Source organism: Heteronotia binoei, chromosome 1, assembly GCF_032191835.1.
Source record: "Heteronotia binoei isolate CCM8104 ecotype False Entrance Well chromosome 1, APGP_CSIRO_Hbin_v1, whole genome shotgun sequence".
Taxonomy (NCBI): Eukaryota; Metazoa; Chordata; class Lepidosauria; order Squamata; family Gekkonidae; genus Heteronotia; species Heteronotia binoei.
This window is the reverse complement of record NC_083223.1, coordinates 249,013,894-249,034,452: the sequence shown is the minus strand read 5'-3', so window position 1 is coordinate 249,034,452 and position 20,559 is coordinate 249,013,894. Positions and strand designations below refer to the sequence as shown.

The 20,559-nt window shown below is 48.4% G+C and overlaps 2 protein-coding genes across 2 annotated transcripts in view; one reads left to right on the top strand and one right to left on the bottom strand.

The window, feature by feature from the left end:
- RELA (RELA proto-oncogene, NF-kB subunit) overlaps positions 1-20,559 on the top strand; it is a 542,238-nt gene that overhangs the window by 402,250 nt on the left and 119,429 nt on the right. The gene's annotated exons all lie outside the window — the stretch shown is intronic.
- OVOL1 (ovo like transcriptional repressor 1) lies at positions 5,222-16,918 on the bottom strand. Its single transcript, XM_060260075.1, has 4 exons — positions 16,819-16,918; positions 9,539-9,729; positions 8,084-8,270; positions 5,222-5,990 (listed from the first exon to the last, which is right to left on the bottom strand). Exons 1-4 carry the CDS (start codon positions 16,916-16,918, stop codon positions 5,689-5,691), a joined length of 780 nt encoding a protein of 259 aa, XP_060116058.1. The 3' UTR covers positions 5,222-5,688.

Sequence of the window (20,559 nt, the reverse complement as noted above, 5' to 3'; positions counted from 1 at the left end):
TAAACTGAGACAATCCAGCTAGGTGGGTGAGGCCATCCTACTACTATTAATAAGATCATACCGGGGCATAGGTGTGGATGCCCTGCCAGGGGAGTCCAGTGCTCCTGGGGAGGGGAAGGTATGATGGTGGGAATAGACAGAAGTGCAAGGGAAGGAGGTGGAGACAAAACAGTGCTCGGCTCCCTTCCAGTCTACTTTCCATCCCAACGGTGACAGGTAGTGGGGCCAAGAGGAATTGCCCGCTCCCGTCATTGGTGTTATGCAACGCCAGGTCTGTAAATAATAAGACCGAGATCCTCAGGGAGTTCCTGCTTTGGCAGGATGTGGACCTGGCTTGCGTGACCGAGACCTGGCTGCGAGAGGGGGAGACGGTGGCTCTCTCCCAGATGATCCCCCTGGGTTACTAGGTCTTTCACCAATCATGGACCAGCGGGCGGGGGGGAGGGGTGGCATTATTCATATGGGAGGGTTACTCCTTCTGGGCTCTCCCGGCCCCAACAATCGATGGTATTGAATGTGCCGGTCTGGCGTGGGATGTCGAAGAGGGGTTGGCAATCTGGCTGGTGTACCATCCGCCTAATGCACCAGCCATCACCTTACCATCCCTGATGGAGGCGGTGGCGGGCTGGGCGTTGGAGTACCCAGGGCTTATGGTCCTGGGTGACTTCAATGTCCATGCTGACGACGTGGCCTCCAATTGGGCAATGGATCTAGTGTCTTCCATGGCAACACTGGGACTCTCTCAATTTGTTACGACTCCTACGCATCAGGCAGGGCACATGCTAGACTTGATCTTTGCATCTGGGATTCGGGTGAACGATATCGTGGTGGAGGCGGTACCATGGTTGGATCACCTAGCCTTCAAGGCCCGTATAGAGACGCTGCCTCAACCCTGTATGGGCAAGAGCCTATTTTGGCTTGCCCATGGAGCCTGATGGACCCGGAATGGTTCTGAATGGCTCTATGGGATCCCTGGCCCCCTGGCGATTCCCTTGACATCCTGGTTGATGCCTGGTAAGATCGGCTATCCAGGGCGATCAACGAGATCACACCCCAACGCCCTCTGCGCCCTCGTGTGAGGCTGGCCCCATGGTATACCTTGGAGCTACATCAGCTGAAACAAGGGCTCAGACGACTAGAGAGGCAGTGGCGGCGCACTCATGACGAAGCGACGAGAACATCCTATAGAACATTTATGAGGTCTTATGAGATGGCAGTCAAGGCCGCGAAGAAAGATTACTTCATGGCCAGGATTGCGTCTGCAAATTCGCGCCCGGCACCATTTTTAGAATAATTGGACATTTAACTGTCCAATTGAAGTGACATCACTTGGTCCTTGACACCACAGGAAATGACATAATTCCTGTCTCTCGGCTCCACCCCCAAAGTCTCCTGGCTCCACCCCCAGATTTTAGTGGGCCACGAAGGAGAAGTGTAAAAATAACTTGGCCACAGGAAAGAAAAGTTTGGGAAACCCTGCTATAGGCGGTTTCCAGAACTCTTTTGTAATAACCATAGAAATTAGAGAAATTTTTAGAGTGTCACCCATGGCTTGGGTTGCCAAGTCCAATCCCAGAAATATCTGGGGACTTTGGGGGTGGAGCCAGGAGACTTTGGGGGTGGAGCCAGGAGACACTGGGGTGGAGCTAGGGGGGAGGGGGGAAACGGCGCCGGGGAGCGTGGCGAGCCGCCCCGTCTTGGAGTGGGCGACGCTGCTGCGCAGCTGCTGCCTCTTCTCCGCTCGCAGTGGCAGCTCCTCTGAGATGGGCTCAGGCTGAGCCCATCATAGAGGAGCAGCTGCGGTGGGGCGGCAGCAGCGCGGCAGCCTCACCTGCTCCGCTCCGCCTCTGGGGTGGAATCGGAGGGGGGGTGGAGGCGGGCCGGGGGTGTGGTGAGCCGCGAGTCCGGGTCCTAGAAGGGCCCGGATTTGCGGCTCGCCATGCTTTAGGCCTGCCTCCACCCTTCCCTTCTCTGGTTTTGCCTGCACTGCTGCCGCCTCTTGGCTTCTCCTCCGAGATGGGCTCAGCCTGGGTCTATCTCGGAGGAGCAGCTGCGGTGGGCGGGGAGGGGGCGGCAGCGGCGCTGCAGCCTCGCCCGCTCCAGGATCAGGCGGCTCACCATGCTCCCCGGCGCCGTTTCCCCCCTCCCCCCGCTTCTTTTTTGGGGGGGAGCGGGGGAAGAGGGTGGAAATCCTGGGGTCCCCCGCCAGGGCGGGAGGGTTGGGAAGCCTACCCCTGGCATGTTTTCATGCCCAGCCCAGTTTTTCAAATCTCTGCTCCTTCATTAGCCTCAGCAGTTGCTGGCTACGGGCTGAAAATACACAGACCCCTTTCAGACAAAATGGCAGCCAGCCAGCCATGCATATTGGGACACTTGCAGGTAGTATAGTAGCAGCATGATCTCCCCAAGCGGAGAAAAGTAATGACTCACAAGGGCTTTTCTGTCCCCTAAATGAATTTATACACTACTTATATTTTTCAGGTCAGTCTCAAAAGTTTGCGAAAAGTGCAGGAGATTATGACCACAACCCACTGAGGGCATCATAGAATCAGGGCATCAGGAACTTTTCCTCGCTTCATTTTTATGAAAGGAGTTCATCTTGTGCTTTTGAAGAGAACACAGCAGACATGGCTGCTTCATTCTCCATCTCTATTGCTTTAAACTCTTTCTCCAATGAGGGTGGAGTTTCTCAGATAGTCAAAGCCAACAAGCCAAAGATGTTTCAGAAGACTGTCTTATGACATAACGTTTTGAGATCACTCTCTGAAGAATATTTTGAGGTTGCAGAAACTGTTTGATTACATGGTATAGCTTTGCTTCCTAGATGCTAGATTAAAGAAAGTTGAGGAAGGAACTGTTTTGCAGGAGGAAAGGGGGGATATGATGTTTAGAAGGCCACTTTGTGTTTTCCAGTTATTCTAGTATACTAGAGCCTAGAGGAGTTCCAGCTCCAGTTTTACTTGTGGCTTAGTTTCTCTCCAAAAACTGATCCTCATCAGAGTGCCATGAAAGACTCTTGGATACAACACCTCACCAATGGAGTTATTGATGCTAATGTTTGTTCAAATAAATCAGACTTGGACATGAATAGTTCTCCTTATTCATGTCATTTGTGATGTACCTGGGCTAAAGTCTTGGTGAACTTAAAGACTAGCATTTGGAGACTGGTCCAGGCTGGCTATTAGCCATTCCTCTTTGTTATGTACCTGAGGTGGCCAGCTCTGGGTTGGGAAATACCTGGAGATTTGAGAGGGGAGCCTGGGGAGGGCAGGTTAGTAAGGGCAGGGTCCTGAGCAGATATAATGCCATAGAGCCTAAGCAGCCATTTTCTCCAGGGGAACTGATCTTGGTATCTGGCAATCAATTGCAATAGTGTGAAATCTCCAGGTGCCACCTGGAGGTTGGCAACCCTATGCCCCCAATGGGCTACAGAGTCATACTATGGCCAAGTATTATTCCACTCCAAGAAGGCACTGAAGAAGAGGTTTTAATGCCCTTTCTCTACTTTAAAAGCAGTTCCCTTCCCTTCCTCTCCCCACAACAGGCGCCATGTGAGGTTGGTGGGGCTGAGAGAGGACTGTGACTGGCCCAAGAGCACCCAGCATGCTTCATGTGGAGGCAAAATGGGGAATCAAACTCAGTTCTCCAGATCAGAGTCTGCTGGTCTTAGCCACTACACCATGCTGCTCTCTGTTGGAATTGTAGATTGTTGGAATATGAACACCACACCCACTCACACCAATGAAATAATCAGTTTATTTATTTTAATATCAGAGGAAAAATAACTGGTATTAATAATAATAATAATATAATAATAATAATATAATACCATAAAAGTTCACAGGCTTGGCTTGTTCCACAGAAAAGTCCAAGACAGAAGTAAAATATGTAAACGAGATTCATACTTTGTATTCAACTTAGGCCTGCATACCAGAGCTGCTAAAATTGGTTTCCGTATCACTACGCCTGCGCAGCAACAACATACCAACTTACACCATTCATATCCAAACATTAATATTCTTGCACTCTCCCCAGTCAGCCATATTTTTTCCTGAGAAGAGAGAGGCCACACTCCCAGAGAGTTTGTCTATTACCTCTGTGGTAGTCAATGCAATACCAGGGACCAATACTACTCATCTGGGCTCAAGAGTCCCCCAAACTGTTGATGGCTGTCTATCTAACCATTTTCATCCCACCCTTTCTCCAAGCTCTGGACTACATATATGGCTCTTCATCATTTTATCCTCTGTGAGTAGGGCTCCTGACACTGCCTAGGCAAATCTGAGGAGATATTGGTGGTGGTGGGGAAGCAAATGAGAAGGGCAGAGTTTGGGGAGGATGTAATATTACTAAGAACACTAAGAAATTTCCCGGCTCCTATTGTTAAGACCACAGAGAATAGGGGAAACTCCCAGAGTGTCACTATGGAGGCCATTTTTTTCTCTCCCACTCCTCAGTTTCTCAAAGGTGCGGAATTGGGAATGGGAAATTCTCATCTAGGCCTAGGCAGTTAGGAAGCCTACCTGTGAGACAGGTTAGGCTGAGAGAGTATGACTGGCCCAAAATCACCCAGTGAATTTCATGGCTGAGCAGAGATTCAAATTCATGTCTCTCTAAATCTGGTTCTAATCCAGCACTCTATCCAAAACACCACAATGGCTCTAAGGCACATGATTTTTTTCCATTAAAATGCAAGGGGGCATATTTCACACAACCCCAGAGTTTAGTGTTTATTTGTAAGGCACAAAATTTACCATTCTTTAGATGAAGGCCCCTCTACGCTTCTGCATGTGCTATCATTCTGGGCATGCCTTTTCACTGGAGCAAGGCAAGCAAAGAGCAGCAGCTCATGCACAGATACAACAAGCAGCCTCTCACTAGAATGGCTTACTCCGCTGTGTCTCCATATTGCATGTGACTTAACCATTCAGTTCCAACTGACATAAGTCAAAATTATCCACCCAACTGATTGGAAGGCAACAAGGCTACAGTAGTGAATTATATGCAAAAGGCAGTATCCTCCCTAGATGTGTACTGCAAGAAAAATGAATTCAGAGTCCAAAATACACAGTTTGGGAGCTAGGAAACTGCCTGTTCACAGAAACAAGATAATATGCCCCTAAAATTAAATAGCCACTTTTCTAAAGGACCTTCATTTAAATTAGAAACAGCTGCCTCCTGCGCCACCTGCTACATTAGCTTTATTCACTGTTTTTTTTAAAAAAAATACCCATGAAGAAACAGTATGGGGAGGGAGCCTTTGTGGTGTCACTTGTAACAACATTAACCCTAAACTAGGAACTGGAATCTTGTTTGCTCCCTGTGATAATAACTGGAGAGGAAATAAGGCAGCAGCAAGATGGAATACACTTTCCTACATCTCACTCAAACCCACTCCCCTACCCTCGATCACCACCAGTTCAGTTTATGCATCTAACTTTTTAAAAGGTCACCCCTAGTCCTTTGCTCTGTTGTGGAGTCAGCTTGTCCTCGGAGCAGGATCAGCAATGGCATCTTTGTCCTTTGCCTTCAATATCTCCGCATACAGGCTCAAAAACGTTCTCTCTCCTGTGCTCGGATAAAAACCTGAGAATCCCTGAGCTTAAAAGAAGGCCTGACTTTGCTTGGAGATGCCAGTAGGCTGCTGGTGAGGACAGACCCCCTTCTATGCTCCACTTGGGGGCAGTTTCAAAGGCAAAGGTTGCCCTGCAGCAGAGAGGGTGGTGGGGTGGTACCATGGAGCAGGGCAGATGATTTGCGTGAGGCTTTGCGTAGAAGTGGATTGTCCGGATGGCGCTCCTGCAGATGACGCATGTGACCCTCCTGGCTGTCAGCCGTGGCACCACAATCCTCACACACGTATAGCTTGGCCCGGCGCTCTTTATAGGCGTAACTTTGCTGCACCCCGTGGATCTTCTTCAGGTGAGACTCCAGGGAACAGCGCTGGGTGAAGGCCTTGTCACAGAGTTCACACTTGTAGGGGCGCACACCTGCATCAAGAAAGGTAGAGAGGGAACTGGCTTCAGTCTGAGGGGGAGAAGTTTGCTCCTGCCGATAGCTACAGAGCTCTTCTTACCTATATACCGCATCATATTTTTATTCCACTTTCCCCCCAAAGAATGGCATATGGTTGCCAAGCAACAGGGTAGGGGACAGTGTCACCAGCATGATGACATCATTTCTGGGGAGCATACAGAAGCAACTGTGGTAGCTCTAGGAATTACTGGAAACTTATGGTAAAGTTGGTCTTATCATAGAATTTCCGGTGATTCCAAGAGCTACTGCCATCTCTTCCAGGTTTTTCCCAGAAGGAAAATCACTGCACATCCAATACCAGTGAAATTTTTAAAATTTAAATTCATTTCCCCCTCAACAACATTCCATACAGAAGTGAGGAAAGAGAACTTGGAGTGGGGGAATCTGCTGCCTTGACCAGGGTCTTGGCAGCCCTAGAAGGTTTTCTGTTTGATTGTCAAAACAAAGTTAAAGAGTGACCAGCTCAAGATCCCATCAGTGGCCCCCAACCTTTTTGGCACCAGGGACCGGTTTTGTGGAAGACAATTTTTCCATGGACCGGGGTGGTGGTGCTGGGGTTTTGCTGCCCCAGGCTGCCCCCACTCCATCCCTGCCCCCCCCATGGTGGTCTTTAAATGAGAAGTAGGCAAAGTGTCTCACTTTGTGGCCCGGTTGCTAACAGGCCATGGACCGGGGGACCGGTCCATGGACTGGGGACCCCTGAGCTACATGACTGAGTGGAGACCTGACAGGCTTTTCTGTTTTACTTCCCACACAGGTAAAACGCTATCCTTGCCTCAGTCTCCCACCTTTGAGAAACTTATGAGTGGGGGGCAGGGAACTGCAGGAAAATGACCTCCATAGTGAAGCTCCAGGAATTGCCTCATGTCCCCATGGTCTTTACTACAGAGATTATGGGACACTCCCAGAGTGACACCTGGATATGACATCGGGTTGCCAATCAGGAGGGCTGGGGGTGCAGTGTCACAAGTGTGATGACATCACTTCTAGGGAAATCCTGGAAGACCTACTTAATTCTAAGAGCTACTGCTTTTGCTTCCAGATTTTACCAGAAGTGACATAATCATGTTTACAATATCAGTGAAGGTTCTTGCCCACACTGCCACTTGGTACAGAAACATACGAGTTGGAAGGACCCCCAGGGTCATGTAGTCCAACCCCCTGCACAATGCAGGAAATTCACAAAAACCTCCCCCTAAGTTCACAGAATCAGCATTGCTATCAGATGGCCATCTAGTCTCTGTCTAACAACCTCCAAAGGAGGAGAGCCCACCATCTTCCAAAGAAGCCTGTTCCACTGAGGAACCGCTCTGTTAGGAAGTTCTTCCTAATGTTGAGCTGGAAACTATTCTGATTTAATTTCAACCCACTGATTCTAGTCTGACCTTCTGGGGCAACAGAAAACAATTCTGCACCATCCTCTATAAGACAGCCCTTCAAGTACTGGAAGATGGTGATCGCATCACCTCTCAGTTGTCTCCACTCCAGGCTAAATATATCCAGCTCCTTCAGCCTTTCCTCATAGGACTTGGTCGCCAGACCCCTCACCATCTTCATTGTCCTTCTCTGGACATGTTACAGCTTGTCTATATCCTTCTTAAACTGTGGTGCCCAAAACTGAACACAATACTCTAGGTGAGGTTTAACCAGAGCAGAGTAAAGCACTACCATCACTTAATGTGATCTGGACACTATAATTCTGTTGATACAGCCCAAAATTACATTTGCCTTTTTAGCCACCGGATCACACAGCTGACTCATGTTCAGCGTATGGTTCACTAAGAACCCTAGATCCTTTTCGCACATATCACTGCTGAGACAATGGCAGATAATGAAAGCTTGGGGTTGGTGATCTCTTAAAAGCCATCTCCACATCTTCTAGCAAGTTCTCCAAGTCAACCCACATTGCACAAAGTACTTCTTGTCCTCTGTCCTGAACCTTCTGCCAATAAACCTTGTTGCCAATCATTCCTCCCCCAAGTTCTAAAACTACAGAGAGGCAAGCCTCACCTCCTACCCAGCACCCACACAGCCTTGTGAAGCTCACCTGTATGTGTCCGGACATGGCGCTTGAGGTCAAAGGTGTCGTTAAAGCCTTTATTGCAATAGGAGCAGAGGTGCCGCTTCACCTGACTGTGGCACTTCAAGTGGCGGTTCAGCATCCGCTGGTAGGAGAACCCTTTCTGGCAAACAGGGCAGCAGAACTGCTCACCTGGCCCTTCACCTTGGGTCACCTGCAGAAGAACAAAGGGCTTGCTGTCAGAGAGGACACAAGGAAAATACCTGATACCCCATGCTGAGTGATGTTGACAAAGTGTGCACATAAAAGAAAATGAAATGCAGCTACATTTAAAATGTTTTTATTGTGTTTTTATTATATGTTGTACTCCACCCTGAGCCCTACGGGGAATGGGTGGAATAGAAATATACTAAAATAAAGAAATAAATTGCTTTATAAAGACCCTGGTGTGGAACAAATTGCCTGTGTCATGGAAACCACATGGAGTTTTCCACAATTCCTCTCTTGGGATCATGGCATCCATATAGAAGAAAAGCCATAGGAGCCAGTGGGCTGGAGTAAGGAAGAACAAAGGGATGAAATAGACTCCCTTTCCTCAGCAGAGCTGTGCTTGTGTCCATGGCTCAGTGGTAGAGCCATCTGCTTGCCATGCAGAAAGTCTCCAGTTCAATCCCCAGCATGTCCAATTAAAAGGACCACGTGGTAGGTGATATTGAAAGACTTCTGTCTAAGACTCTGGAGAGCCATTGCCAGTCTGAGTAGACAATACTGACTTTGATGGCATTATTCAGTATAAGGCAGCTTTGTGTGTTCAAGAGGAAGGAAGGAACAGTTTCACCCTCTGTCCTTCCTCACTCTGACCCCCTCAACCTATATAGTTTGCTGTCTGTGTGTATCCCTCAGCCCCTGAGAGTGATCTTTCCAGAGATTGAATGCGCTGCTGGAACAGGCAGGAGTGCAGGAAAACTCTGATTTGCACACATGTCATGGCATGATGCACACAATTGTTGTTAACCCATTTTGGAAGCACATAGAGGCTCCCACTGTACCATCATCACCATCTTTCACCAAATCACAACAAGTAATCTTATACCAAGTTTGACCATTGGACTCCCTAATTTTGTATTGGCAGTAGAAATAGCTCTCCAAAGTCTTGGGCAAGGAGCTTTTCCACCTTGGATACTGGAGGATTGAGAGCCGGTTTGGTGTAGTAGAGAACCGGGTTTGAGTCCCCACTCCTTCACATGCAGCCACTGGGTGATCTTGGGTAAGCCACAGTTCTGTCAAGAGCTGTTCTCTCAGAGCTCTCTCAGCCCCACCTACCTCACAGGGTGTCTGCTGAGGGGAATGGAAGGGAAGGAGATTGTAAGAGATTCCAAGTGAAGGGCAGGGTATAAAACCAGTTTTTTCTTCTTCTTCCATGCAAAGTATCTGCTCTACACCAAAATGTAGAACTTTCCCCTCTCTTTGTGTCAGTCTTACCTTGATCTTGGAGCACAGGAATCCAGGCTCTCCATCCTGAGGCATCCCACTGGGGACCTGGGCTGTACAACGGGGCTGTGCTGCCATAAAGGTGGAGTCTCGTATGGTCATGTCCAGAGGCATTGAGTACGAAGGGGGTTCCGCAACGGAAGGCTCCAGATTTTTCCACAAGGCATACCCACCCAGTGAGACTAAAGGGAAAAAACAGGCAATATTAACATAGCGCTAAAAAAAAATCAGGGTGGGGGAATGTGACCCCTTCCCTAACAATGCACTGGTGTGAGAAGAGAAGAGGCAGTTAAGAAATTTGACATCTGGATGGATAGTTCCAAACTGTGCTTATTTGGGGATCAGCAGTAACCCCAGGCTAATTAGTCTGGAATAAGAGAAAGCAGTCTTGAAAACCTGTTAAGCAGCAGGGCCAGGAGAACGGTTAGCAGCCTCGTCACCACCACAGGCTTCACCACACCACAGTCTTCCTGATTATGTTTATTAACCAAAGCTGGCTATTGAAGAACATAAGAAGTGCTCTGCTTGATCAGACCAGCGCTCCATCTAATTCAGCATCCTGTCTCACACAGTAGCCAACCAGTTCTTCTGGATGGCCAACAACAGGGCATAGATGCCAAGGCCTTCCCCTGATGTAGTCTCTTGGCTCTGGGATAAGTGATCATGGGATCGCTTTGTGTATTTCTAGAAGTTATTTCTGTTCTTTCATGTATCATATTGTGATTTGGTTTCAGGCTTTCCCCCCTCCAGCCACTTTGAATCCTTACCGGGAGAATTTGTGCACCATCAAGTTGCAGCCTGCTGAGGGCAACCCTGTATGGCTCAGTTCCGTTTGTTTCAATACAAGATCAGCTTGAAAGATACTAATAAGAGCAATAAAAACTGCCACGTATGATACGAAGACCAACAAAAAACATATGTGTGTCAGCAGAATCCAGCATTCCAATGTTGTCATGCACACTTCACAATAGAGGGGGGTCAGCTATTGGAAGACTTAACCACCTGCTTTCATACTGCTGTTAGGTTATCAGTAATTTCTTTAGAGAAGTCTGAAAGGAGGAGGGAAGGGATGAGCAGAGGTGGTTTGCCATTGCCTTCCTCTGCACAGTGGCCCTGGATTTGTTTAGTGGTCCCTCATCCAACAGGGCCGACCCTGCTTAGCTTCCAAACTCTGGTGAGATTGGGCTAGTCAGGGGGACTGTAGTTGTTAAAGAGAATAAAAATAGTCTCCAAAAGAACTCTGCAAGCCTGAATGAGGCTTGATCCAACACAAGGTTAAGCCACAAGATGGCCTCTATGGACAGTGTGGTCCCCATGAAATTTACCATCCCTTTGACCAAGAAACTAGTCCTCAAGACTGGAACTCAGCTGGAATCATTGTGATGCTCCCCCCACACCGATGCTCTGTCTTCAAGCACCATCATCACCACCACCTCCCAAAACCAACTCCAACAACGAGTAAACAGCTCAGAACCGGTTAACCGGGATGTTATTGGAAAGTCCAACCCAGCCCAGAGAGTTAATTAAGTGTTTCCGGCCCGGCGCCACAACTCCAGCTCTTGTCACCTGCCTCAGGGGGGTGGAGTGGGAGGGGGGCATGTTGCAATCACCCTCAAACCAATTCAAGGAGCATCATGTAGCCTTCCCATTCTCCCTGGCTCCGTTGCAAACAGCAAGGACACCTCAGCATTAGACAGAGCCCAAGTGGGATCCCTGTGCATCATAACATTTGGAGCAGAACCATGCCCTTTCTGACCACTCACACCAAGGCCACTGCTCAGTGGCTATAAAAGACTGTCAACCAACAACAAGCAGTTTGGAAAGAAAATCTGAGGAATGAAGTTTGCAAACTCGACTTGTGTCAAATTAAAAACGCATCTCTGAGTGTCAAAAGCCCTCTCTTGCACGGAAGCAGTGTTATGTTTCATACTGATTCATATCAAAGAGCCTGAAGTGAATTGGCAAATCATTTGAAGCCTGTCAAATGTGTCGTCTTTTAAAAAACAAAAATAACAGAAATATGAAATGTTTTATGAAGTAGTGCAATTTTAAAAGAGAGGTGCTAGTTATGAACTTTGGCCCAGGCTTCTGCAAGGCTATATCCGCAATGTACAGTGCCCCATCGACCCAGATACTCACTAACTCCTTTAGATCCGAGGAATTATACTTATTTAGAGGTACCAGACAGGGCTGTCCCCTGTCCCCGTTATTGTTTGCTCTCTCTGTAGAGCCTTTTGCTTTCCTTACTAGAACCTCCCCAGAAATTACGGGCATTCGAATTGATGAGTCTGAATACAAAATAAGCCTTTTTGCTGATGATATGGTTTTTTATCTAACTAACCCTCTCACCTCTTTAAGGCATCTGAAATCCAATTTGGACGAATTTGGCAAACACTCTGGGTTCTCTATAAACCTCGCTAAATCAGAAATCTACCCTATCAACATCTCTGCAAGTCTTCAGACATTGATAAAATCTTCCCAACCTTTCAAATGGGTAACTAAAACATGGAGGCACCTTGGGATCCAAATCCCATTAAAGTTAGAAGAACTATTTCAAGCCAATTATGGTCCTCTCTCCAGCTTTATGACTGCTACTTTAAGGGAATGGTCTAAATTAAACTTTTCCTTACTAGAAAGAATTGATCTCCTTAAATCTTTTCTTCTTCCGCGTTTGTTGTTTTTATTTCAAAATTTACCAATTCTGATCCCCAAAAAGGAGCTCTCCAAATGGCAATCGCAGTGGTCGTCCTTTCTTTGGAGCAACTGTAAACCTAGAATAGCCCTTTCGCTACTGGCTAAACCATATAACATGGGAGGTTTGGCAGCTCCATTAGTGGATAAGTACTTCTTAGCAGTGCAACTGAGAGTTATTGTTTTATATGCGTCTCCACACTCTAACCCTGCGTGGGTCCAAATTGAAAAGGCGAACTTACCTAGTCTACTTTTACACGAATTCATTTGGTACCCGAGAGCAGACAGAAAGGAGTATGTAATTTCAAACCCATTTCTAAAGTTCACCCTACAACTTTGGGACCAATGGAGGAATGTTATCTCACCGGCATCATCTCCAATTATGGCATTTCTTGGCCAACCTTGGTTTCCCCCAGGTAAAGACAAATCTCTATTTAGAGCCTGGAGGGAAAACAACATTTTTAAATTAACTGATATTTCTATTGGTGGAAAATTGTGTTCTCACTCCCAACTGGAAAATAAGTTTAAGACCTCTATTCCGTGGTTTCAGTACCTACAGGTACATCATGCGTTGCATCAAGTAATTCCCATCGTGATGCATAACAGACCACTAAACCCGGTTGAGAAGTTAATCAATAAAAGAGAGGTGCTAGAGCTTGAACCTCTCCAAAAGCCATAATTTCTGCTCTCAGAGCCCTGTTATTTGATCTCAGCTATGTGAAACCTGGCAGCAATTATCAACATGCTCTGCACGTACTCAGAGACACTCTCGTTACCGCTGCCAGTTCACTTTAACCTGTGCTCAGAAGTTCTATTCAAGTTTCAGGAAAAGAGAAGAGGCAGTTTGGTGTAGTGGTTAAGTGTGTGGATCTAGGAGAACTGGGTTTGATTCCGCACTCCTCCACTTGAAGGTGCTGGAATGGCCTTGGGTCAGCCACAGCTCTTATAGGAGCTGTCTTTGAAAGGGCAGCTTCTGGGAGAGCTCTCTCAGCCCCATCTACCTCATAGGGTGTTTGTTGTGGGGGAGGAAGATAAAGGAGATTGTGAGCCGCTCTGAGTGTATGGCAGGATATAAATCCAATATCATCATCTTCTTCTTCTTTATCATCGTCATCATCTCCTCCTGCTCTTGGGAATCATTGGAGAACACATGATCTCAGCTGTATTACTGCCCCCTGCCATGTCTGATTGGACTCCCAGTACCTTTAATAGTTGCTCGATAGGAAGTAACTCAACAGGCCCAGTTTCCGCAATCACAACATCTCCATGCCAGGAGAGGCATCACCTGTTGAATTTCTGCCAGTCACAAAGCTGTTAAACGTGCAGGAATAGTTCCCCCTCAAAAATTCTCTTCCCCATTTTGCTATCAGCTCCACTGGGGCCCCAACTGACAATTCTACCTTCCAGTAAGTTCACTGTTGGCGACTTCTAGCTTGGAGCTTGTTGACTGCTGTGCTATCTGCCTCAACACACACAACCCTCCTGCTTCAGTGCACAGCTTCTAATGCTTTCTCAGAAATGCTGGGGCAGGATCTCAGCACCTAGGATGCAGATCTTAGTCCTAAGTACTCAGCTTCAGCTCTTGTTTTGAATTTGCCCTGAAAAAGAAGGCTTCTGATCACATGCAGAATTCCTCTTCCGTAATCACCAGTCCCCCATAGGATAGCAGCCGTTCACTTGTATGGAAGAAATGCAAATCCAGGAAAGTGTCAAAGGCACCTCCCTTCATCTGCACAGCCTTTTCTGTTTGTTGCATGTTAGCATAAACAACAGGCATTGGGAGAGTGGGACAGAAGCCTGGTTCACACATGCAGGAGACCAAGGTGGTAAAGCGGATGTTGATTTCCAGCTTTCACAGAAAAGCCTTCCTGCCATTAAGAAAGTAAAACCTCAGGAAATAGGGTTCTATCCCCATTTTGGCTGGTTTTCTGCTTCCACCTGCAGGAGTTCCACCTGCAGTCTGAAATGGTGGTACAGTCAACTGGACCATCTCCTTCCAGTCCCTCTCTGTTGCATGTGTGAACCAGGCAGCCAACTTCAGCGGTGGGAAGTGGTGTTGTAGAAAACACGAGGCTAACAAGCCGCATATCGATTTCATTGGGGGGTGGGGAGAGATAGACTAGCCTGTGCCCCACTGTGGGGCTCAGGAGAAGAGATGAAAGAGATAGGGGAAGGAAGCGAAGGCAGATGTGGACCAGGAGGTGAATCAAAGCCATGCAACAAGCGGACTCAGGAAACGTAGGCATTTCTCCATGTAGCAGTCCAGCTACCAGAACCAAATCCCCAGTCGTTCTGCCTGGAGGAGAGCCGCCCATTTCCCTTTCCTTAGCTGCACCTCAGTTTCCCCAAGTGCCATTTCCCTGCCCAGCTCTCATTACACCAAAATTAAAAGGTCTGCTATTTTAATACCGGTTGGCAGAAAAGGGGGAGGGCCCCTGTCATTCCCTCCCCAGGTCAGCAGATTGGAATCTGTGGCGGAAAACAGCGCCAGGCTTCCAGCGTGATTAATTAGAAGCTAATTACAGACTCCCCAGATCAGCCTTATGATGCTTGCCAAGTAAGACGGGGAGCTTTACAAGCTGGGCACAAAGCGTCCTCCGCATCTTCTTGGGCTCTGTCTCCAAGACCGTCCTGGGGAGGCTGGTGCTGCAGAGAACCAAGACAGCTCAGCTGAACCTCCAGCAGTCTACCTTTGAATGTCCACAGCTGAAGGTCTGTGGCCTCCATACCCCAGAAACATCAGACAGGCCCTTGATCAAAATAGGATGCCAATCCATGTATAACCTTTTGGTCTGATTTAGCAAGCCTCATCTGATGTTTGGAGAAGATAAATGTTACTGTCCCCTATTCCTTGGAGCAAGGGATGTACGTGAGTGGCCAACGTCCATACTAAGGTCTGGTTGGGAACACAGCATCAGGCATCTTGGTTCTGCTTTGTCTTATTTAGGAGTGCAGTGCCTAGTAACTGGAGAAGGTGGAAACTTCACTGCCTGACTTGTCCCACGTCTCCCAGGCTCTGTGGTGGGATGAGATACAGCACTTGTTGGTTACAGCTTAGGTTTGCCATCTCCCCTCTGATCACTGGTGGTGGTGGTGGGGATAGGATTGCAAGCTCCAGGATGGGAAACTTCTGGACATTTGGGGGGTGGAGGCTGGGGAGGACAGGGCCCTCAGTGGGGTACAATGCCACAGAACCCACCTCCCAAAGTATCCATTTTCTCCAGGGGATCTGATCTCTATAGTCTGGAGATGAGCTGGTATTCCAAGAGATTCCCAGGTCCCACCTGGAGGCTGCCATCCCTAAGTGGGGGCCTTGTTTTAAGAACAGCATCTAGAACAAGGGTGCATGACCTAGAACTGCTCTTCTCAAAGCAAGACACAAACCAATTTCGCACTAGATCTTTCATCCTGGTTTAACCCTGTCCCCAAGCTGACATTCTTCACTAAAATCATAGAGTTGGTTTCTCTGATTCTATTATTCCGGTGTAGAATGTCAGTTTGGGGACAGGGCTAAACCAGGATTAAAGGTCTAGTGCAAAATTGGTCACAGTCTGATATATTAGAAATGGGGAGTGACGCCCCAAAACCAAGGTCGCAGGAAAGGCTCCTGAACTGCCACCTTAGTAAAACCTTTTAATAGCTGCTTGGCAAGCAGAAATCCAACAGATTCAGGAAACACCCCCCCCCCCCATTCTGAGCCCCTTGCATTTCTGCCTGAACGTAGCTATTAAAAGACCAAAATTCGTAGCACGGCTTAACTGTTTTTGTTGACCGTGACATCAGTACAAGACCCCACCCCCACCCCGTGTTTAGCTCGGGCCCGGCTGATTACCCGTTCTTGGGCCATCCTAAACGCATCGCCGTGGGAGGAGTAAAGCCCCATTTCTGTGCTGTCTGAGTAAGCAGCGTTAGGATTGCGCTGCGCGCGTGGCAAGAGCCGCCAGCCCTAAAAGCTTCCCCGCAGGGGCCCGTCGGGTTGCGCGCCTTCCAATCGCGAAGCGCGCTGGCAAAGCCCTCCGCCCCGCGCCTGTTCCACAGCGACGCGTCCCCCCCCCCCCTCGCCGCCGCCGATTTCCCAACCAATCCACCCAACTGCCGGGAGTTTAAACATTGCATGCTTGGAGGGTGGAGGGAAGAAGTTGTACGTAACTGCCCCTTCCCAGCATTCTTGGGGGAAACAATAGGCCTGACCGGGCGAAGCGTGCAGGTGTGATTAGCCCAAAGTGAATGAAGGGAGGAGGGCCTGCGAGTGCCTGCACTCTTGCTCTCTCGCGCTCGCTTTGCCTTCAGGGGGATTCAGCCGAGACGTGGGCGCCTCTGCCCCCCTCCCCCTCAGTTCCCTCCAGGAAATGAGATGGGAACCTCCAGGACTTTACCTGACCCAGGAAGACCGACAGACCGCTGCCCTCTCCCTTCCCCTCCCCTCCTCGAATGGCCCTGGCCGTTATGCCTCACTGTGTCCCCCAGACGGCTGCTGGAAAAGAATCAAATGCTGCTTCCCCAAACCACCGAGCAACAAGCATGACTCCCGTTTTATTCTAACGCCGACTTCTGTCCCCTCCCCTGTCCAGGCGACTCACCTGGCACGTAAATCTCGCCTCTTTCTTCATCTGGAAGTTCGCTCCAGTTCCTCTTGCCGGTGGAAACGCTCGCCTTTTTCACTAGGAAAGCTCGGGGCATCTTAAAAATCGTGGCGTTTTCCACTCCCCTCTCGCAAAAAATAAATAAAGCCGATTCGTTTCTTTCTGGTCTCCTCGCAGCCCCCTTCCTCCACGCCGCAGCTTGAAAAACAACCCCAAAACCCCGAATGGCCTGAGTTTACTTGGAAACCAAAGGCGTTCTGCGGATGGAACGTTGAGCTCAAAGTTGGAAGCGCCCAGCGTTCTACGGCCCGACAGCCAGCCCGGCGGCTCTTCCCAAGCGGGTCAGTTTCGCCCGGAGCCTTGTGCCGTTGGCGCGCAGGGCTTAAACCCGGCCGGGGATCAAGGTACAAGAAGGCAAGGTGGGAGGAAGGCGAAGGTAAAGCTAGTTGGAGTCTCTTTGCAGTTTGCCGCTCGCCTCTCTCTCTCTCCCCCGGATCCCTTTTTTTGGCGTTCCCCTCGGTTGCACTCTCGTGGGGGAGAGGAGCTTTCTCTTCACGCTCACGATCCGGAGAGACGACTCAGTTGTCGCACGAGAAGAAGGAAAGGAGCATTGGCCCTAATTAGATCAGATGTTTGGGGAGGAGGTGGAAGGGGGGTGTGGTGGGGATGGCGCATGCGTTTGGAAATAACGGTGTCTTACCCTCTTTTTTTTTTTTTTTTAACTGGTGTGTTACCTGGTTGCCAAACCGGTTTGTGAGGGTAAGGAAGAGGAGACCATGTTTCTAACACCCACGGTTTCTGCTAGGCTTTTGTTTTATTGTTTCGGTAGCCCCTCTTTTTTTCTCTTTCTCGGGGAAGTGGGGGGTATTTGCCTCCTCTTTAAAAAAAAAAGGTTTTTAAAACTCTCATCGAATAACAATAAGCCAGAGGCGAACAACATGTTAACGAGTATAACGAATCAATGGGAGAAAGGGGGTGTCCCAAAGTTCAGAAAAATGCAGATTAAATAGCAAAAGAAACAGGAAGGAGAAGGACCCCCCCCCCATAAACCTCTTTCCATCTTTGAGAGCAAATTGCTCCCCCCCCCCAGTAGTACAACCGCGCCTACGTGGAGCGACTTCAACTAAATACGGTTTCCTGGGCCTATCGGGAACTTCTGTCCCACCCGCAGGCGACCAAGCCCTGAGATCTGCCGATTTAGCTCGGTGTCCGCCCAGCTTCCCACCCCCCATCAGCCCTAGCCAGTGCGCCGGCCTAGGGATTGTTTTAGACAAGAGCCTAAAACCCTAAAGCAATCTGTTTAGGCAAGAGCCTAAAACATCTGTTATCGGATGTGTGGCTTTTTGCTAGCCACCGTTAAAAGATAGCAGCTGGACCGCTTGTGTTTACTTAGAAGCTTTAGCAAGTCTGCCTCCTTTAGCCTTCCTTTATACCAACAGTCGATGGTACCTTTTGACCAACGACAACATTAACCAATGCTTAGATCCAAGTGAGCAGCCCTGTTGGTCTGAAGTAGTTGAACAAAGCAGGAGTCAATTAACCAATGCTTGTTTTGGAAATTTCCCCTTACATGAGGTTGGGTCAATTTCCCTCAATTTTCCCCTCTCCCTGCACATAGCCACTAGGCTATTAGTAGGGTTGCCAGCTCCAGGTTGGGAAATTCCTGGAGATGTGAGGGTGGAGGCTTGGGAGGTGAAGTTTGGGGAGGGAAGCAACCTCAGCAGGGTAAAAGGCTATACGGCCCACCACCCTCCAAAGCCACCGTTTCTCCCAAGGATACTGGCATCTCTAGATCAGCTATAATTCCAGGTGATCTCCAGCTCTCACCTGGATGTTGGCAAGCCCAGTTATTCTGGAGGACCCCGGCCTACTAACCTGCAGGAACAGAATCTTGGATGTCTCTGTAGGCTATGGCAGGAGAAGAGGATCACTGTTACCTCTCTAGAGAAAAAGATACTTAATTTTTCTCAATGGTGTGGCCATTATCGGATCATCTTTACAACAGCCCTGTAGAGTAGATCAGTATTATTATCTCTCGGATGTCAAGAGTGGTCTGAGAGTGGGAAGTGGAACCCAAAGGCACCCTTGAGTTCAAAACACAAATGAGAAAGGCTGGTAATGACAGGACATTTTGGAGGTTGTCATAAGTCAAAAGTGACTTGACACAATTAACACATACACATGCTACTCAGTAGCAGTGTTCATTTAAAATAAGACCTGAGCAGACATAATGCAAGATCCTTTGAAAGACTGTTGGGACCCCAATCTCTGCTCTCTTCCCCTGCTCCTTTTGGAAGGGATCTAAACCTGTGAGCCCCAGTGAACAAATCAAAAATCCCAGGGATCTGGCAACACCTTTTTCTCAGCGTTTCCAAAACAAGAGGAAGGAATGGTGGGGGAGGGGGGGAGATGGAAAAAAAAGTGCAGGGTGGGGCATTCCTTCATTCTTCCCCCTCTCCCAACCTGGAAAGAGAACCTTTGCAAATAGAGAGAACAAAGCAAAAGCAAACAGCAAACAATGGGGGGGGGCGGAGTGGGGGAAGGAACAGTCAAGGAGCTCAGAGGCACTGACCCCAAACCAAGCAGCGGCCTGGGGTGGGGGGTGGGTGAAGTTTGGACCCCTGGGGACTTTAGCAGATCACTGTGGCCAAGGTCTAAAGAAAACTTTCCAGTCTGTGGTGCAGCTTCTTGAAGACCGTTTCCCTCCATATAGGGTCTGTGCCCCTAGCCAGGTGTGAAATAAGATTAACGGTAACATAGGACTCTAATACTGCCAATAGGGTTCATCGCATAGGCCTCCAATGACTGCATAGGCCTTCAACGAAGCTTCATTTTGAGTTCACATCAGTTGACTGGCTGGAGAACAGCAATGATCTGTGGAAAGTATTCCTTGCCTTTTTAAACAAAGATTCCAAGGTGGCTGAGAGCAAGGAGATAAAAAATACAACAAAAGCCATTAAAATTAGCTGTGATGCAATGAAATGGATAAATATAAAGCATGAATAAAAACAGCAGCACAATAATAGCAACGAAAATGTATTGTTTTTAAAAAGCCATTAAAACACACATTTGCATGCATCGAGTAGGAGTGGGACACGCAGGAACTGACTTTGGGGTAAAAATACATAGAATTGTGGCTGGTACAAGGAGCCTAAAGAAGAGTCATTCTGGAGCAGACTAGTAGTCCATCTAGTCCAAATGGTTGGAAGGATCCTCCAGGATTATTTACTCCAGAGAAGACCCGTTGAGTTTAGTGGGATTGCCATATGATTCGACATCTTTACATTTTGCACATTGATGCTTCTTTGAGAATTGAGTTTAGTTTCCATTCCAGTGGCCCAAAGATGCATCTTCAAGTACTTTGCTGCGCCATTTCTATACAGTGCTGGAAGGGACCCCAAGGACCATCTCGTTCAACCCGCTGCACAATGCAGGAAATTACCCTCTACTCCCCCAGTGACCCCTGCTCTATGCCCAGAGGAAGGCAAAAACAAAAGACAAAACCCTCCAGGTTCTCTGGGTCAGTCTGGCCTAGAGGAAAATTCTGGGCATATAAGAAAGGGCCACGAGAGCTGAGCACTGGTTCATATCCTCCCCCCCTCCCTCTCATGAGCTGTCTAAATTCATAGTCAGTCCCAGGACCAGCATTGCTGTCAGAAGGCCATCTAGCCTTTTCTTGAAAACCTCCAAAGAAGGAGAGCCCACCACCTCCCAAGGAAGCCTCTTCCACTGAGGAGC

What these genes read in the sequence shown, in the direction of transcription:
- OVOL1 (XM_060260075.1), bottom strand. Translation starts at nt 16,918, where the DNA reads ATGCCCCGAGCTTTCCTAGTGAAAAAGGCGAGCGTTTCCACCGGCAAG. An exon ending in AGGCGAGATTTACGTGCCAG is followed by an intron (nt 9,730 to 16,818) that starts GTGAGTCGCCTG and finishes TTTTCCCTTTAG; the next exon opens with TCTCACTGGGTGGGTATGCC. An exon ending in TCCTGTGCTCCAAGATCAAG is followed by an intron (nt 8,271 to 9,538) that starts GTAAGACTGACA and finishes GTTCTTCTGCAG; the next exon opens with GTGACCCAAGGTGAAGGGCC.